The sequence below is a fragment of the Passer domesticus genome, chromosome 2 (genome assembly GCF_036417665.1).
Source record: "Passer domesticus isolate bPasDom1 chromosome 2, bPasDom1.hap1, whole genome shotgun sequence".
Lineage (NCBI taxonomy): Eukaryota > Metazoa > Chordata > Aves > Passeriformes > Passeridae > Passer > Passer domesticus.
The window spans coordinates 28,643,342-28,662,275 of record NC_087475.1 but is presented as its reverse complement, the minus strand read 5'-3'; the positions used below and the strand labels follow the sequence as shown (position 1 = coordinate 28,662,275).

The window sequence follows — 18,934 nt, the reverse complement described above, 5'->3', positions numbered from 1 at the left end:
CAAAAATGATCCCTTCACTACAAAAGTAGCAGTAAAGTCAGATTTTCCATTCCTTGAAGCAAGCCCCTGTGTCTTTGTTCCAAAGCTACAATGCCACAGGAGCAACCAATTTTTTTGTAGCAACAACAGCATCTTAGCAAACCTTTGCAGATCAACAGATTTCCCGCTGACCCCATTCCCTGGATTTGCCTTCACACTGATCACACCACCCTGGTACACATCTGTGATTTTAATTGTATTTTCAGCAAATTCTTAACAAGATAATTAATATTAGAGAGGTATTTAATGTATTTTGGCTTATTTTAATGCCATTAGTAGCTAAATACATGGAAAATGAGCCTATACCATATGCCCAAGTACTTCTCTGCAGACTGCAAGCCAATTCCCTAGCAAGTACAGAGAATTTTCCAAATCACAGTCTGAAAATTACTGCAGAGAGATTTGCATACTACTTATGATGGGCCAGTAGCATTCCAACAACTCATGTAAAAGTCAGCATGCCCCACTAGCTTATGCAGTAAGCAGCACACACAGCATCAATTCACAATGCAATTGTTAGGATGCTACCACCAGGATGCTGTTCTAGCTTATTTAACTAATCTACAATAAACCCCCCCAACCAAAAAAAATTCTGCAGTATTACATTTATTTTTTAATTTTGCTTTCTTGATTTTAAATCAGGAAACAAAATTGCCTGATTTTACTTACGCGCAAGTCTCCATTTAACCTAAGAGGGCATATAACAATCATTTTGCAGATTCCAAAGAATAAGAGATCAGATGAACATACAACTTCATCCACAATGTCTTTTCATTATAACATTTACAGATGCCACCCTAGCATCTCTTAAAGCTCCCTTTAAAAAGTTTTTGTAACATTTTCCCTATTGTTTGGCCTTTCTTTTCATGTCCTCGGTAGAAAACACATAGATGTAGAACTCGGTAACCTTGCAAGAAACCTCTAACATTTTGTATACATCCTCCAACTCTGAATGTGCAGTGTGGACAATGCTGGGAAATCCTGTCCTCTGCCCAGATGAAGTGTAGACCAGAAAAGAGTCCTCTGACTACCACACCAGGAGTTTTAGACACCCTAAACTCAATCAAAGAAGACTTCTGCCTACAAATAGTTCGAAGTCTTCACTTACAAGATCTCAAATCCAGCACTTCCACAGCAAATGGCAAGAGGAGCCTGCCCCCTACAGCAGAGGGGTCCACAAAGTTGTCAGCTGCAGAAATCAGTGTTGAGTCCTTGGGCTTGAGTACACGGGTGGGACCTCACCTCCAGACCCTTTATCACAGCTTCTCATTCAGCAAATACAGCACATATTTCCCAATTGTGCTGCAGTTGGTCTTAGCAAGACACACACAAAATTAGTAAGTATCCATGGTAGGATTTCCATCAAGGAGTATTTTAATCAGAAACTGACCATGAAAGAACAATACCTCTAAACCATACTTCGGATTTACATAAATAATAAAACCCCCTTAAAAAAAACCCAAAAAAACCACACACACAAAAAAAAAACAAAACAAAAAAAAACCCAAAAAAAAACCACCCCAAAAATACCCAAAAAACTGCAAGAGTTCCATTTTTAAATGGAAAAATGTGGTAATTGTTTTCCCATATTCAACAGCCCCACACTATGCAAACCAGTTCAACTATTTTCACCTAAGTTTTCTAAACAAGATAAAGATAGATACATACATATATATGTATTAAAATTACCTGGATGCAGATGCCACGCCTGGAAAGTTTCATTGCAAAAGGGTTAAAGTTCAGAAAGTTTGCAAGACTGAAAAAGGAAAATCAAATTTAAAAACGTGCAAAAACCTAAACCTTGAGGTTTGCCACTGCCTCCTGCCTTTCTCTCAGCATTTCCCTCCACATCTGAAATGGGATGACTAAACGTTCCTCCAAGTTACCTTACTAAATTACTTGAATGAGTAACCCAACCAATTTTTTTCTAGTACCAAAAGAAACACATTGCCATAACAAAATAAACTAGAAATGGTAGTAGAGCATTAGAGACTATAACATTCCCAACAAATTATAAAAGAGACCACAGAAGTGATCCACACCGCTTAGCAGAGGTGAATTCGCCGACACTTTCTTTTTTCCTTTGAGAACATCGATTTTTATACGCTACCACAGCTGCCTAACTATTGATAAGAGCAATCTGCAAAGGCAAATATAGAACTAACAGAACAGCCTCGAAAAGCAACCACAAAAAAGGGTCTCATTTAAATTCCTGGAAAGCGCTGCTTCTCTAAACGCATCTATTCAAGCTCTCTTGAGCAGTCGAGCCCTCCTAAAACACACCCTGAACACTCCCCGCCCGAAAACTGCTAAGCCAAGAAGCCACCAAGCCATGCCACTGAGAACCCATATGGCTTCACCTACAGGGTTTTCCTTCCAGCAAACGCGGCACGGTAGAAATCCTTCCCCTCACCATCACCACCCACTCCCACAAACAACAACAAAAAAAATTTTAAAAAAGAAAAAAAAAAAGAATAATAGGAGAGGGAACGCTCTCCGCCCGGGGTCGCCCCTACGTACCGCCGGGCGCTCAGGGCTCTCCGGGGGCCCTGCCCCCCGAGGTGCAGCAGCCGGGGCGGCGCGGGCGCTCCGCCTGCCCGCGTCCCACGCGGAGCCTCTCCCCCCGCATGCTGCTGCCCGCCGCACGCACAAAGCGCACGGCAGCGGCCGGGGGCGGGCGGCACCGCGGCTCGGCCGGATCGCGGCGGCACGGCTCGGCTCGGCACGGCACGGCACGGCTCGGCTCGGCACCGCCCCCGGGAGCCGCCCCCCGCACACGGCCGAGCGCCCCCCGCGCCGCCGCCCGCCCCTCCCGGGATGGGGGTGCCCCCGCCCCCGGTACCTCGCGGGCGGAGCCGGGCGCTACGGCGGCGGGGCGGGAGGCTGCGCTCGCTCGCCGGCGGGCGGAGGGGCCGGGCGGACACGCCAGGGGTGCCCCGGGGCCGCGCCGCGCTGTCCCGGCTCATTGTTCGGGAAGGGCAGCGGCGGGAGGGGCGGGAGCTGCGGCGCAGGGGGTGACCCCGGCCGTGGGGGTACGGCCGCGCCTTCCTCCGCACGGGCAGGGCCGGGCACAGCCTCGCATCTCCGCCGCGTGGGGGGAGCCCGTGGGGCCGGCGGCAGCGGGACATCTTCCCGGGGGGATGCTCGGGGATGGGGCGCTGGCGCTGACGCCTTCCCCTGGCGTGGCGTGGCGTGCTGGGGCCGCGCTGCACCTTCGGGGTCTGTGCTGGAGAAGTTCAAAGCGGCAGGGAAGGGTGGGAGGGGCGCGGGCGAGGGGCCGGCGGCTTTCTCGCCTTGTGTCTGTGACCCCCGCCCGCCGAGCGCGGAGAGCCCCGGAGCGTTCCGGCTCTCCCGGGACGTGGGGTCTCTCCGTGGCCGGTCCGGCGAGTTGAAGGCATGGTCCTTTCCTCAGCATCCCCCGTGAGCCGGGCGGTGGGATTCCCGCACTCACGCGGTGTGGAAGCGCCGCAGCCGGCTTTGGCTCTTTAAGATTAGGCTCCGTTAATTAAAGAAATATTTTAAGCTTAAAGGTCTCCTGAGAAGAAACACATTAACTGGCTAATAAAGCGGCTAGAAAAACAATGCGAAACAGGGCTGTTGGATCAGCGATCACAAAGGAGAGGGGAGATCAGAGAGATGCTACCGGAGTGCGGTAGAAGCGCCTCCCGCCGCCGGACCCACACGAGCTGATCGCCCCGCTGGGGCTTCCAGCGTCTGTCCAGCGGCACAGGAAAGGGAAATGTTTTCCGTGCAGTCGTTGGTGTGCTTTCTCAGCTTGCTGAAAGGCTAGAAATACCTTAAAGCATGTTTTACTTTTGGTTCAAATTTAACAGTAGTTTACTTTGCAAATAGCCTAAGTAAGTCGTCACTTACAAATAATTAGGATAATGCCAGATAACCTTTTTTTTTTTTTGTGCCGAGTCTGTGCTCCAAGATAAGCATCTGTGTAAATGCATCTGAGACTGAAGCTTCTTTGTGCCCATATTTGTAAGGTGTAAGCTGATCGGAGCGGCATGCCTGCAAAAGGCACGCCTTCTAAGCTGCGAAACAAGGGTCGAAGTAAAAGCCATTAGAAGTAAAGGAAAAAAGGTGCCATTTCCTAAATAAAGAGGTAGCATCACAAGGCTGTGAAAGGCAAAGCACAATCAAGAATAGGTTAACAGGTTAAAAACTATGATTGTTTGAAATGATAACACTTAATGCCAAAAGCAAGTAATGTTTCTAAATTCTAGGTAAATTCATGCACTTACTTATTCCATTTTGAGGAATTTAATGAATAGCAAAGCAATTAATGAATAAAAAGATCATATTTTCCTCCAGTCTAGGACATTTTGAAAACAAATTTCAAACATAGAGCTAATTTCTTCAAAAATATAAGAATCGTTGTTTATCAGTGTGATAGGAGAGGTTGTCTTACATACATAAAACCAGCAAAAAGTCTGTTCAGGGACACCATGATGTAGATATATCCACAAATATTTGTGGTTTTTTGAGGAACAGTGCTACTTGAGGAATAGTCCTGTATAGCATTAATTAAAAAAAAATCTAAATTTATTAAGGTAGTTAGCAGTTAAGGGATGGATATTTCCCCAGTAATTTCATTTTTTGCCCAAACTTGCTGCATCTGTCTACAAAATGATATTATATTGCATGCTGGCTCATAGAATAAACTATAAACACGTGTTTCAAGAAACAAAGTGAAAGGTAGATACTGCTTACTCAATTTTTTAAAATGATATAATTAAAGTAGGAATCTAAATCTGTACAACTCTACAGACATATCCATCTGTTACTATTTTAAAATGCACCATTCTTTAGTATGCTCATTTTAATATGCCAGTGATATAGAACTTCAATTTGGAATAGAATGTAAATGAATAGTATAAATTAGGTATGTCAGGGAAGCTGGTAAAGCTAAGAGATTCTACGTGGGGATCTGAGATAGTTTAAACACAGTATCAGGAATACTTGTTGCCTGAAGACTTTCCCTTTTTTTCAGCAAAGCACTTATAGAATGGGCAGTTGGATTGGTGATAAATAACACTGGATGAGCATAATATTTATTGACTGCAGTGGGAGTCTCCCCTATGCATCTAAATGTAAAATTTATCTGCAGAAGACAGAAGGAGTTATTCTGCAATCCAATACGGTTTGCTTCAGCCTTTGACATTCTGCTTTTGGCTTAGACTCTGAACTCCAAAATGGAAGAACTCTGCATCCTGTGTATTTCCGATCATTGGCCTGATTCTGCCTTCAATTTCAGCAGAGTAATAAAGAACAGCTTCTCTGGAAGCCAGAAGGTGAATTGGGATAAGGTCTGTGAGATCAACATCAGGTCTCCATGATGTGGGAGCTGCCTGGGGAAGGATTTTAGATCAGAGGACACAGTAATAGCTGGAAGTCCAGAAAAGTAAAGAATTTACTTTCATGTGTTTTCAGCTTGAAGAATTTGTCTTTTATATAAATTGATAGCAATAGGGTAAAGTTACACAGAGTTGCTGTTGCTTTGTTATTGAGTTTGATGACTGGTATAGATGTATCTATCACTTTGGTTTGTTACTGTGTTAGAGCAGTGCATATAAATAAAAGGGATAAATAACCTAATTTACTATGAGCAAGAGTCACAGTATATTAAAAACAGTGGCACAGAGAAAGCTTTTGCCTCTCCTGGAAAAAGTTTTATAACAGATCTTTGTAGTCATCATTTAAACTGGCAGGTAGAGTACACAAAGATCCTTAAAGCCCAGGCACAAGCTTATTTAACCTTTTCAGAATATATTCTTAGCTAATATGACTCTACTGATGGAAAAGAGAATTTTTATCTTCACTCTACCAAAACTGACTTTCAGCCAAGTAATTGCAATTTTATTCTAGAACTTCTTTGGTTTTGAACAAATAACTGCTGTTAAGGTTACATGAAGGAGTAAGCTCTGGGTGTCCACAGATTGTGCACCTCCCACTTCTCAGGGTTCCCTGAGGTATTTTTCTGTTATCACTTCCAAAGGGGACTTGTTAGGTGGGTTCCCACTGCCTTTCTGCAAACCCTCAAACATCTTTGGGATGTGTGCTTTGCCTCCTTGGGGTGGGAAGGAAGAAACATGCTTCAGACTGGTCCGTTTAGCAATGAGGTGGTGAATCTCCAGCTGTGCTGCCTCTGGGTAAGGCTCTTTTGGCCTGGCATTTGTAACCTGCTGCACCAGGAGGGACTTGCAGTTATCACACGCCATGATTTTTGTTAGTGCAGACCTGCATTTTGTTTTTAGTCATCAAGCAGATTTTTAATAAGCTGAGGATACTGCTGTTGGCTTCTGCACACATCAGATGCATTTCAGCATTGCAGTTGTTCAGTTGCCTATGTGGATTTAGGATTGGAACCTACAGACCTCAATTAACAGCTCTCCCTTAGGAGAGAGAGTGGCCTGGTTTCTTTTTCTCATATCATCTCATGGCAGTTGATTGGCAGAATTGCCTCCTCTCCCAAGCAATCTGTTTCTCTGCCCTTCAGAAACATCGTGACAAAATTCTCCCTGACTCAGTGGCGAGGTGGTTTAGTTTCAGAGGTGTGTGCACATTTGCCTGTGCTCACAAGGCTTGTTACATCCTTGCTGATGGATGGCTGCCCAAAGTTACATCCTTGCTCTGTGTGTGCACAAAGTTTTTCCACAGACTCTTTTTGCTTGCACGGAGCTGGCAGGAGAAAAAAGAAGGGAAGAAATAGTATTTGCCAGCATGGCATAGATAATGTCAGGAATAATTCTATCTGTATCCTGTTGCATGTGTGTCTGAAGAGCCAGCCCAGTTGCTGGCTAATGTTCCTTGTGTCTGGGCAAGGTACAGTAGGAAACAGAATGGATTACGAATCCAGAGTCCAGCCACGAAGTGTGAGCTACACTGTCTCTGAAGCAGCCCTGGGACTCAAAGGTGTAATGGACACGGTTTCTTTCTGGTCTTGAAGGAAAGTGCTAACTCACTGCTGACCTGACCTGTATTAATAAGTAATTCTTATCCTTCAGTGTGGAAGCCAATAAGCAGAGTCAGAGCCTATTCTTTGTTTTCCTCTCCCTCATATTTGCCTTAGGAAGGAAACATGGACTTCCATGAACTTTTAACAACACTAGAGTCACCTGTCCATTTACTCCGTTATACGTGCAAGTCACCTTTCTGACATCTCGTCAAGTCAGTTTCATAAGAAACAGTAAAGAGCTGGAAGGAAAAGACAAAGGTATCAGAGCTACCTTCAGCTGGGGTTTTTTTTTGTTTGGTTGGTTTTTTTGTTTTTTGTTTTGTTTTGTTTTTTGTTCTAGTTGTCACATTATTGCAGAAGTCATCCCCAAGCTATGAAAAAGGGTGGACTTCAGCTGCATTTGTAAAACAAGTAAGTAACAGGGTTGGGACCCCAAAGTCAGCAGGGCCAGGAGCTCCCTGCTGTTGCCTCTGGTGCTCTGTCCCACTGACCTCAGCAATCATCCTCCAGCCAGTGTTTTCATGGCACTGAACAAGCATTATAGGCCTAGTCACACAGCTAAAATCACAAATGTCATAAATCTCAGTTTATCATGATCAACAAGATCACAAATCCAACACAAGTAAAAGACTATCAGTATCCTAAAGACGTGGGCAGTAAAATGTTCCTAAAACCTGACTGCTTTGATGAGCTTGAACAATGTTCTCATCCAATTTTCTGCTGAAGCACAGGAACTTTCTGTCCATTTTCCCCACTGTTATTTATTACTACTGGCAGCACTCATTGTGTACTATGTGCCTTGACTCCTTGTCAACTTCTAGTGGAAGGTGAAGATGCTAAAATAATTTGTAGTGTTTGGGGAATTTTTATTAAAAATCAGTCAGTGCTGGAATTCAAACCCTGGATATTCTGTATAGGTAAATAAATATCTGGAGGCAGAGTAGTTTTGGAGCAAATTTTTTACACAAAATTACATTGAATTAATCTCTACCTGCACTGTGAGTGGTTGTGATATATGGAGGCATTACTGATGCGCTGCAGTGAGCTGGCTCTTTGGGTGAAAAGGTTAACTGAAATAAACATGGGTTTGTGTAGAAGGTTTTTGAAGAAAAAATAATGTGCCTTATCTGCTGAACCATCAAGATGGGAGAATGGAGAAAAAAAAATTGTGTTTGGAATCAGAGTTTTCTTAATATATGGTGTAAAACTTCCTTCCAAAGAAGAAATACATATTTGCCTGGACAGTGTTATCAGTAGGGAAACAGATACATATTCACATCCTGAAACTTTTGCAGGCAGAGAGACTGCTCTGCCCAGCCTGCCCAGGGCAGCAGGCGCTGGCTCAGAGGCAGCCCAGCCTGTGCAGAGCGAGGCAGGGCAGCACGCAAGGCCAGGAGTCATCCCTGCGGTCCAGGCAGTGCAGGGCAGCACAGCAGAGTGTGCACATGCATGGAGGAGAAGGCCTCTCCTGTTCTGCCATCTCTTCCCTTCTCTGACCTCCTGCTGCCCACTCTGGAGGTCTGATTTAGGGCATTTGTACCTGAAGGGATCTAGAAGATTCTTCCATCTGTCCTGATCACCACAACCTGCCTTCATCTCCTTAAATTAAGGGTTTAACAGACATAACCAAAAAGTAAAAAAGGATACCCTGTGCCACTTGATCAGAAGGCACTCATGAATTCATCCTTAGTGCCTGCTCCCCCTGCAAGTGTCCCTCCTAGTGTTGTCTGGCCAACAGCATTTGCAGTTCTAGGGCCACGTGCAATGTTCCTGCAGATGGGATTCACAGACTCAGGTGGGACTGCGGCTTTGCAGAAGTCCCATACACTGGTTTAGCCTGGGTAGGAACTGCTGAAGAAAGTTCGTTTTCTTACAGGAATGACTTTATGCTTTGAAAATGGGTCATCATTTTCTTCTTGATTTAAAATGCAAAGGCACTTTCCCAGGAGTAACTTGGTTGCTGGTTGTTCTTCGCTCCAGAGCTGGTTATTGCTAGTTTGTTATTACTCTGTTTCATGTAACTTTTCATCTGGCCTGGGAAATGCTGCCTTGGTTTCTGCTGTACACAGCCTAAACAAACCCCTGGCATCATCTCTGCTGTGAGGGAGTGCAGATAGATCAGTGTAGCAAAGCTGCTCTCATCGTGCATACTTTCCTAATGCTTTAAGACAAGTAAAGAAATATGAAGAGTGCTGTGGTTTAGTGGTGGTTTGCATACATACAGGCTATGTATCATACATTAAATATGTAGGTACATTTTTAAAGACAGTTAAAACCACAATTAAAGTATGGGGAGGTTTAGCCAGTTAGTGTCACAAAGTGAGTCAGCAACTTTTAGCCTTCACTGTTAATAAGAAGAATTGGCAAAACCTGTTCCTACCTTGCTTTGGTATTTTCAGTTCAGAACTTTACCGTGAAAACATTATCTAGTTTGTTTAAATAACAAAGGAAGGAGTTCTGACATCAATATGGGAAAACAACTCTCAGGCTAATTGATCTTGTGTTCCCCACTTTTTTGGATACACTGAATATAAGATAGAATTTTATCCTACTTTACCGGGCTCTTGACTTTGCTGGCTCTTAACTTGTGTTGCAGTTGCTTTTGCAACGATGTTAAATATGTTGCTGAAATTGGTTAAGTAGAAGCTATTGTATGAAAAATGAGAAAGCAAATAGAGGCATATGAGCAAAGCTGTGTTTTGAAATGGTGTCACTTTTCTACAAGGAAAAAATTACTTTAATTAAAGTTTTAATTTTCCAGCATATTTCACAGTTTAACGATAGTAAACAGTAAGCTCCGTTTTCCGTTTGGTGACAAAATTTAGTCTTTTCCTGAAAAAAATATAATGGCCATTTAGTGTATGCAACCTTCTCTTCTTGCAGATAGCAGTGGGTATAAACAGGAGGGACATTGTCCTGTTGTCACAAGCTAGGTGGCATGGGGCATCTGTCACCATGGCTGTAAGATCATGTCCCTTTTCTTGAATCCTTTGCCCATCTGACATTGCTTCAGTCCCTGTCTCACCCAGGTCTTTCTGCACAGAATTGAACTTTGATATTTTTGTTTTCTGTGCTCTTGTTGAAGGAAGTGGAAGCCTTTCTCTCGCAATCCTCTCCCCCAAACCTACCCCTTTTATGTTCTAAAATTTTCTGCAGCTTTCTTGCTGGGCTGATTCCCTTCTGAAATTTGCAGTTTGCTCCAAGACAGAAATATCTCTGTTCCAGAACCAAGACAGTTTATAACAAGAGGAGGGTCAATTTACTACTATCTTACTGAAAAAGTTGGAGATCAATGCTTGAGAAGCATTGTTTTATTTTTCCAGTTGTTTATAAGGCTCAGATAGAGGCACTTACGGTTCCAGTGTATAGGCCCTCTTCCATCTTCCAAACATTTATTTTAGCCACACAGAAAAGGTGGCAGAGAGTTGGAAAAGGAAAATTAATGTTACCCTTTACTGGAAAATGGAATTTTGTTTTGAAAAAAGAGAAAAAAATTAAAGGAAAATGTCAAGATTTTGTTCTTAATCAAAGTGAAACAGAAGCTTTTTGAATAGGTTCAAGGGAACATATGCTTCCAGAAGAGCCAGTCATCACTGTACTTTTCTGAGCTGTGGAAGATTTCAGGTGTATATTCTTACTCTTCCTCACAAGGAGCAGACACTTGAAACCCATATCCCTTCCACTTGGACAGCTTGTGGCTTCTGGCTTGCCCCCAGTAAATGCTTCTCTTTCCTTCTGGACTTTGAACAAGAGTCTTGATCTGCAAATGGAAATTTCATTGAAACTGATGTGTTTCTATTTTCATTAAATTGTCATTTCCTGGCAAAAATAATGGTTTGAAAAATTCTGACAAGATTGACTGACAGAGCACATATAGGTCTCAGAACAGAGGGGATGCTGAAGAAAATTATTTTAGGTCCAAACTCTGTTCTTAGCTTCAGAGGCAAAACATGGGTGCAGCTGAGGGCATATACCCTTTGATTTGCCAGGGAAGTAAAGCATTTCTCCAAACAAGTGAATTGAATATTGTGTTCCTTTTAGTGCAGTGATGATTGCACAACTCTGTTTATTCTCTGGGTTTTTTTTCAGCTCATCCATCATTCACAGCTCAGATTTCTACAGTGATTTCACCAAGTTGGTTTACCGTATGATGCAAAATGGAAGTCAAGTTAATTTCGCGCTCTACCCACCTCAGTCTGATTAACTCAAATTAAATTTTGTGCTAATAAGTCTGAGTGTGTGACCATAATTGGAAAGCCTTGAGCTCCTCTGACTGCAGGGAAAGTGCTGTTTTCCCCTGCATCATGAAAACATTTGAATCATAACATCTGGGAAATTTGCAACAAACAATGGTATCAATTTGAGGCCTCCATAAAAAGTTTTTTCTGTTTCTCATCAGGGACCATGAATACATATCTGTGTTAGATTGCAGCTCTTGAACATTTGGCCCATCTGCCCACCAGAGGAAAACTAAAGAAGCAGGGACTTTCACCTATTAAGAGAAAACTGCAGAACATCTGTGTTTCACCATTACATGGAAATCCTTTTGGACTAATAAGTGGCTGTATCTTAAATAGCTGGACAATTACTTAAATCTGTTACAAAAGTCTCAACCAGTCAAGTTGGTGGGAAGTCTAGCTAAGGTTGCAATTATTCACTAGCAGTTTGGAGAAAAAGGAAAAAAAAAAAAACATAAATGAGACCTGAAAGATGGAAGGCAAGGCAAGGCAAGGTTTTGATTTTATGATAAAGAAAGCTTCAGCATGGTAAGGAAATAGTATGGTGGATGTGAGTTTGAGCTTATAGTCCTATAAGGTCTCTATCCTTCTTGTATTTGCTAAGGCAAAGAGCTACTGTTTTTCTCAACTCCAGAAAGACCTATTGCTCCAATTATCACCTGGTCCCAGAAGAATAAAATCATAAACCCAAAGTAAAACTACAGCAGGTGGAGTTTGAGGAAAGGTAACTCTGTGTTCTGAGAAATCCTGGTTATCTGTGAAGAAGACCAAGAAAATGTGCCTGGTGCCAGAGGTGATGCAGGAGCACACAGAGATTTCACCAATGTAGGAGCATATAAATCTGGTTGGATTACAAACAAAGAAGTCTAGTGAATGTCGCACAGGATAGAAGTAGTTGTAGATATACCTGCATTATAATGGAACATCTACACCTCCTGATGGGAATTCATGGGGGTGTATGTCATCCATGGGCTGTCTCCCATAGCTGCAGGAACATCATGATTGCACAGCAAGTTTATTAAGTATGAAACAAGCCAGCAAACCCTAATGAAGGGTTTGAGAGTCAAAAATGTCAGCACTCACCAGAGAGCTGTTCAGCAGATGTTTTGAAGTCAAGCCCTGCTCTCTAACCTTGGGATCAATGGGGATTTGCTGTTATTTTCCACAGAGGTAGGATCAAAAGCAGATGAAACTGAAAGGACTGTGGCGCCACTTCTGTGTCTCTATCATATCTGAATTTAGTTTTAGTAAAAGGGAATGGGCCTCTCCTATTTGTCCTCTGTATCTCCAACAAATAGCCTCATAAACAAAGCATTTTCAAAGCAGAAAGAACAGATTGTACATGGCTCTAACAATAGCATGGTTTTGGTCTGACTGCCCCATAATATAGGAAAATCAGAGTACAAAATAACTGCAAATAAGACAAGCTAGCCTACTTGTACGTCATTTCTATTGCAAAATGGAGCAATGGGATCTGGGCTTGTGTAGCAAATAGCCCTAAATTTCTTCCCTCCTTACTGCCATGGGAGTTTAATTTAGCCAGGGAGTATTGTCTGTATGTGACATCATCTTGAAACAACAGCTTTAAAAGTGGAGACAGGTAATATTATCCATTAATAATATTCCACATCTGTAAAGCATATACAGTGTACTGTGGATAAATAGCACAACCTTTGGCAGGGAATTGCCTGAATATCTGTAGCCAGACTTCTAATTTTCAGTTTTCTCATGGTTTTGTACGATGGGAGCAGATTGGTCTCTAGCAGTGGATGGGGAAGGGAAGGATTTTAATGAGGAATGAGCATGAAGCAAATGAAGGGGGCTCCATCTCCCAGTACTGTGCACTGCCACCCACTGTAGTGGAAGTCAGCTGTAAAATCTGATGCTTGAAAACATAACATACACCCAATGGGCCAACACTTATGATGACTTTTTTAAAAAATTTAAACTAGGCATGAGGAGTATTTCTATCTTAGCAAATAAAAAGCATGAACTGAGGTCCCAAGGATGGAGTTGCTACACCAGTTGTTGTGGATTGACATGTAGATGGTCAGTCATGGTTTGATTTAGGTGCCTGCTGAGCCCCTTGCTTTAAATCTTATGTTTGGCAGCAACAGGACAGTCAGAGAGAAATCTCTTCAAGAGATAAAGATCTTACCTGAACCATGGGAGACCCTCAAAGCATAGCAATTTCCTTCTGACACAAGAGCAAATAGGACCCCAAGCATGGTGTGATGTTCTCCTGTTGATCTGAGTAGTTGCTGTTATTCAGGAGTCAGCTTCAAGCTGGTGGTGCTGTCTCAGAGCCTGCCAGTTTGTGGCATGTGTGGGCTCTCTCCCACATCCACAGACTGGCTAGAGAGGAGGCTTCAAGTCACGCTGTTCTGCTCTTTTCCAAGTGCTCCCACTCTCTTACTCCTCACACTTCTTTGTGCCAGAGGATGAGGCAAGGATAGACTTTAACCCACTCAGACTGTGGTATGCTTCTGAGTGGTTTGTTTGGCCTCAACAGAGAAGTCACATATTTTATTGTCATTGTGACTGGCTCTTGCTGTATTATCAGCTTGAATGTTGTGAGGGGTTTTTGAGCTAGGGATGTGACCGGGCTTTTAACAGTCTGTGGCATATGGGAATATACATTAAGCCATTGAGAATATTTCATCACAAAGGAGCTTTGGAAAGAGCACGTCATATGCACCTGCCAAGAGGCATCTCAAATAATTGAGTTGATGATAGTGGAACGAGTAAACTGTTCATGAGACAGTGACACTGCATCCAGTACACAGAGGACTAGCATTATAATTAATTAATGCTCATAGATGTTTCCTTAGCTCGGATGCTATGGTTTTCTGTACTTCCTCTTTGACAGGGAGTGAAAATGCTCTGTCATTTTTGTCATGCTTTCCCTCTTGTTAATACCTCACACAATTGGTAATTTCAAGGTCACTTTATTTACTGATGATTCTCTGTCACCAGCAACACCAATGTTGTGCTAAAATGAATCAAAACGTGTTTATTGCATCACCCTCTAGATCCCTTACTTTATCTCCATTTCTAACAGAGGTAAAATAGCAACAAGGTAAGTTCAATTAATATAAATATAAAATTGCTTAGAGTATATATTTCAGAGCTCTGGTATTTAATGACAAACCACATTATTCAAATGAGAATAAAAATGTTTATAGATTGTGATTTTCAGATGGGTTTGCAATAGAGCTAGCATGGGTAACATATGATGAGATTCCACAATCACATTTGTCCCCCACACATATTGATGGAAACCCTCTCAACCAAACACAATTGCATACATCTCTTTTTTCAATCTGTGCATACGTTATTACTGTAGAGCTGGAAGAGCTGCATACATAAACTGCTCACTGCCCTACCTGCAGTAACAGAGCCACAAGTCATCTCTTGGATGCATCCATCTGAATTTTTATTATTTACATCATTTGATGGAGGTGGATTCCTGCCAGCATCCCATTGAAATGCAATTATTATCAGATCTGAGTGTTACCAAAACTTCTGAAAAATAAGATAAAAGCTTGGCAAGATAACTTGCAACCTCTAATATCTTTTTAAGTCAAATACACAACAACAGTAGCACACCTTTCTACCATTTTTTTAGGGTTATCCTAAGTTGAAAGAACAGGACGAATATATTTTACTCTGATGATGCACTGGTTCCTTTCTTAGATGTCATGTCTGGAACATGATGCAGATTTGTGTCATGTTATATCCTAGACTGAAGTTCTCAGGATTTTAGTACAGGAATGGCAGTTTTATACAACCTGAATGTTAGATCCATATGTGCTTGAGTATGCAGTGTGCTTGTGGATACACCTGACGTGATGATTAGCAGTTCTGTCCTTTATAAAAAATCTCTGCCTGACAATTTTGCAAGGTTTGAGAGCTGTGACTGCTTATGGACTTTTACAAGCATTATTTTGACTGGTGTACTGGAATTTTGCTTGGGCTTAGCAGTGACATTCATCTTAGGAATAATCTTTGTCAGTGACACCTGGTCTGTTACTGACAAGGTGACATTAGTTCTGATGTGATCTTTACTTTCCTTAACTTTCTTCTTCATTAGGGCAGCATCTTTGGTCTATTTGCTACCCATATATTGCTCTCATTTTGAAGAGTGATTTTTGTTTTACTCTGGAAGCATAATTTCTTGTGACAGCCACCCACTGTGTTTGCGGCTTCTCACTCATTTGCCACAGACTTTTCCTTCATTTGCAGGTGTAAAACCTCCACATAGGATGCAAACACTGACAGCTATGTTTTGATTGGGAATGGGTTTTATCAGCACTTTCATCATCCCAATAGTTTTTGCAGTACTTTTTGCTTAGTTTCAGACAACCTAAATTAATTCTTACTGATTTTTTCTCATATATTACTTGGTATTGGATCAATTTCATCCCTATAAATAAACACAGAATCCTTCATTAGCAAACGTGTCATAAACCACTCTGTGGGTTCCCTTTGGATCTTGTTCCAAGTCATTAAATTCATGGCTTGCCAATACTGGATTAGCTTTTTGGAGAGAACAGTTTAGATATTCAGCTAAAATCTAGCCAAGCTCTATCCATGTTGCTGTCTCTTCTTCATACTCAGGTTAAACAGAAAATGTGTAGTTCCTTCTTTATTGTGACCTGCAGTGAAATGCAAGCCAATCTTTGCTTGGAGTCCTACTGCTTGTCAGAAGAGCTGCCTTTCTATCCTTCAGCATTAAGAGTGCACTCCAGAATATTCTGTCCTCTCAAGGAGTGTCCTGTCCTTTGCTTTGTGTGAAGCCCTGGATCATATGTTGCACTGTACTGAGATTAGGACAATGGGAATTATGGCAGTGTGAAATGCAAAATATGTTGGAAAGTGTGTGTATATAAGACCCGTGCTAGAATTATTTTCCTATTTTCTTTACCATATGTAGGTATAGTAAAGAAGGGCAGTGAAGTAAAAACAGAGCAATAGCAATTACTGCAATCAGTATAACAAGATAATATACTAAAACCTTCTTTACCATTCTTGTGACAAAGTACAGTCTCAGCATCATTAATGAGTTTTGCTTCTGGGGATATCCTGTAGGCGTCAGCTGTGCCTTTAAAAAAAATCCACTGAGAAGAACAGCACCCTTTCCTGCTGATCTGATCAGCTTCCAAGCATATCAAATGGAAGCAAGCATATTAGAAAGAAATGAACAAACCTCATGAAATGATTTACAATAGTGTCACAGGGTGATTTCCAATAAATTGAGCCTGTGGAAATTGCTTACATCTGACTGTAAGCTTTCAGGTGTCAACTAAAAAGAATGAAGCAAAAAAAGTAGGTATTCTTCTGGCCAATAATTATAAGTTAAGCAGCGTTCAGCAGAACATTAGCATATTAATTACATGGTAATCTTGTAGCAACAACCCAACCATAATGTGTTGCTAGTTACTATCTTTGGGTAGCATTTTGATAGCAGTCTTCATGCTTTAGGAACCAATGCCAAGATAATGAGGGTGCCTGCATCTCACTGAAGGTTACTTAAGAAATTTTGAGAATGCTGCTGAGAATGCTTCCCTTGCCTTCAAAGCACCCTTCATCCTGATGTTATCCTTTTATTTGTTATTAATAATCTTGTACTTTTAAATTAGTTGGTTTCTCATGAGGTTTTAAACGGTTCTGGGAGTCTCCCACAGATTGCAAAGCCCTGCAGAAGTTCCCAGGAGTGGCACTGTCCTGTGGCATGGCCCTTCCAATTCTGTGTCTCCTGGGAGGCGCAGGTTGATGTCTGACACCTAAGCCATTGGGTGCAGTTTCACCACTAGATGGGAGCATCGATTATTTAGCCTTTACTTTAAAATGGTGCTCTCCCAGCCTTGGAAAATCATATTCCTTCTTGGCTCATGTTTCAAACTTGCAGGAGGCCTGAATATCTTCCCATTTCTGGGCAGCACATTCCAGAAACACTGGCTAACACTGATCCCTAGAGAACCCTCTCCAGAAGCACTGGCTAACAATGGTCCCTACAGAATAGCCCTCTCAGCTGATGCCATACATGACCAGAGTTCAAAGTGGTCCCTACTGTTCAGTATGGAAGCACTCAGTTACTGCCCTAGTCTTGAGGGACATGCTGAGAATTGAAAGAATGGTCTAGTAAAGTTGTTTTATGGCTTATTGTTTCATTGAGAAATGGAGCATCAGTAGTTTGCCAAATGTCTTGAAATCACCCTGATCACTAGAGAAAATGAAGGAAAAGGAAAGACAGGCTTGAGTTCCATGGTTCAAAAAACAGTGGTGGAGTTTCTGCATTTCTAGAAAGATGCACAGAAAGAAAAGGAAACTTTATAGTCTAACCCAGCTGCAGGACATCCTCTCCAACTCCTGCAGCTGCTGGGATGCAGCTTAAACAGGGCCATGGTCCAGTGAATGTCCCTCATCAAAAGGGTCTTCATCTAGGGGCTCTGTTCAGTTAAAATATCCCCTTCTTCACCAAGCCGTGTTTGTACTGCTTGAACTTGATACAGACAATCTTTAGCATATTTTCCACACAAACATCACCTTGCTTGCTGCTTGAACAGGAAGAAGACATACAGAAAACCAAGCTAAGGGATGTCCCTGGGCTCAGATTAATTATAAACAAGCTATGCGTCCATTATGAGGGAAATGCTGCCTACAGAAGTACGATGGAGTACAGACCTCAATGCACAACCTCTTTTTTGAGTTGAGAACTTCATTGTCTTCACATGTTCATGACTGACAGCCACACTTAAGAAACAGCCAAGAGAAATAATGCATGTGGACCATTACTAACTCAGGACTGAGACTTGGCATCAGTGCAGCCCAAGAGCTACTGGGTGGTGGAGGGTTCATTGTGTGCCTCCTGCCCTGGGCTGTGAGTGTTATGAGAAACAGAATCTGCAGCAGTCTATCAGCTTTCTCCCCAGCAGCCATTCTTTCCTGAGGAAAAAATCTGAGGATGGACATGTGGGCAAGATCTTTCTGGGAAAGGTAACAATTCAATTCAGCAGTTATATGAGAGACAGCAGTTATATGAGACACAGCCTAGAGATTTCAGGAAATGGAAGGAGATCACAAACCAAGAAGGCACAAGGATAAAGAATCAGGCTCTGTCTGCCAGCCAAGTGAGAATGAGCAGTGGAGAAGATGCAACAAGTTGCTGTGGTGTGGGCATGGACAACTGAAATTTTCAAATTGGAGGGGAGAGTGTGTTGCTGCAGGTGGCAGGACACAGGGTTGATGAAGTGTCTCAGGACAGGCACTGACTGTCAGCAATGAGCTTTGGCAGGAGAGGTGTGCCAGCCAGGAAATAGCTGGTGGCATTGGGCTGCTGGAACATGAGGCATGGGCTGCACTTAGGAAGCACAACATGTGGCTTGTGTCAAGGGAGTTTCACTTTTCTCCAAGCACCCCTCACTTCCAGCTTCACAAAACTAAGACTTAGCCTCTGCAGCTAGGAAGAGCCTCTTGAAAAGAGGAAGGCTGCTATGCCTTCCAGACTCTGAAAACTGAAGGCAAATAGAAAACACAAAACTTGGGGGAAAATGTACTTTTAACACAATCACAATTTTCTCTGAGCATGACATTTTGGATAGTGGATGAGAGGCTGAACATGAACTGACAGTGGGTGCTCACAGCTCAGAAAAGCAATTTCCTTTATAGTCTAACCCAGCTGCAGGACCAG

The 18,934-nt window shown here is 42.4% G+C and overlaps 1 protein-coding gene across 5 annotated transcripts in view; it reads right to left on the bottom strand.

The window, feature by feature from the left end:
• Nucleotides 1–18,934, bottom strand: part of ST6GAL2 (ST6 beta-galactoside alpha-2,6-sialyltransferase 2) — a 170,175-nt gene that overhangs the window by 46,485 nt on the left and 104,756 nt on the right. The window contains exons 1-2 of one of the 5 annotated variants that reach the window (XM_064407964.1): nucleotides 2,560–2,690; nucleotides 1,729–1,795 (exon numbers count right to left, since the gene is read on the bottom strand). The exons of 2 other annotated variants lie outside the window; for them this stretch is intronic. In XM_064407964.1, coding sequence (XP_064264034.1) covers nucleotides 1,729–1,761 — 33 coding nt within the window. In that variant the 5' untranslated portion in view covers nucleotides 1,762–1,795; nucleotides 2,560–2,690. Of the gene's footprint in view, nucleotides 1–1,728; nucleotides 1,796–2,403; nucleotides 2,457–2,559; nucleotides 2,785–18,934 lie in introns of those variants that run through there. 2 more of the 5 variants (XM_064407965.1, XM_064407970.1) reach the window with 2 other exon arrangements.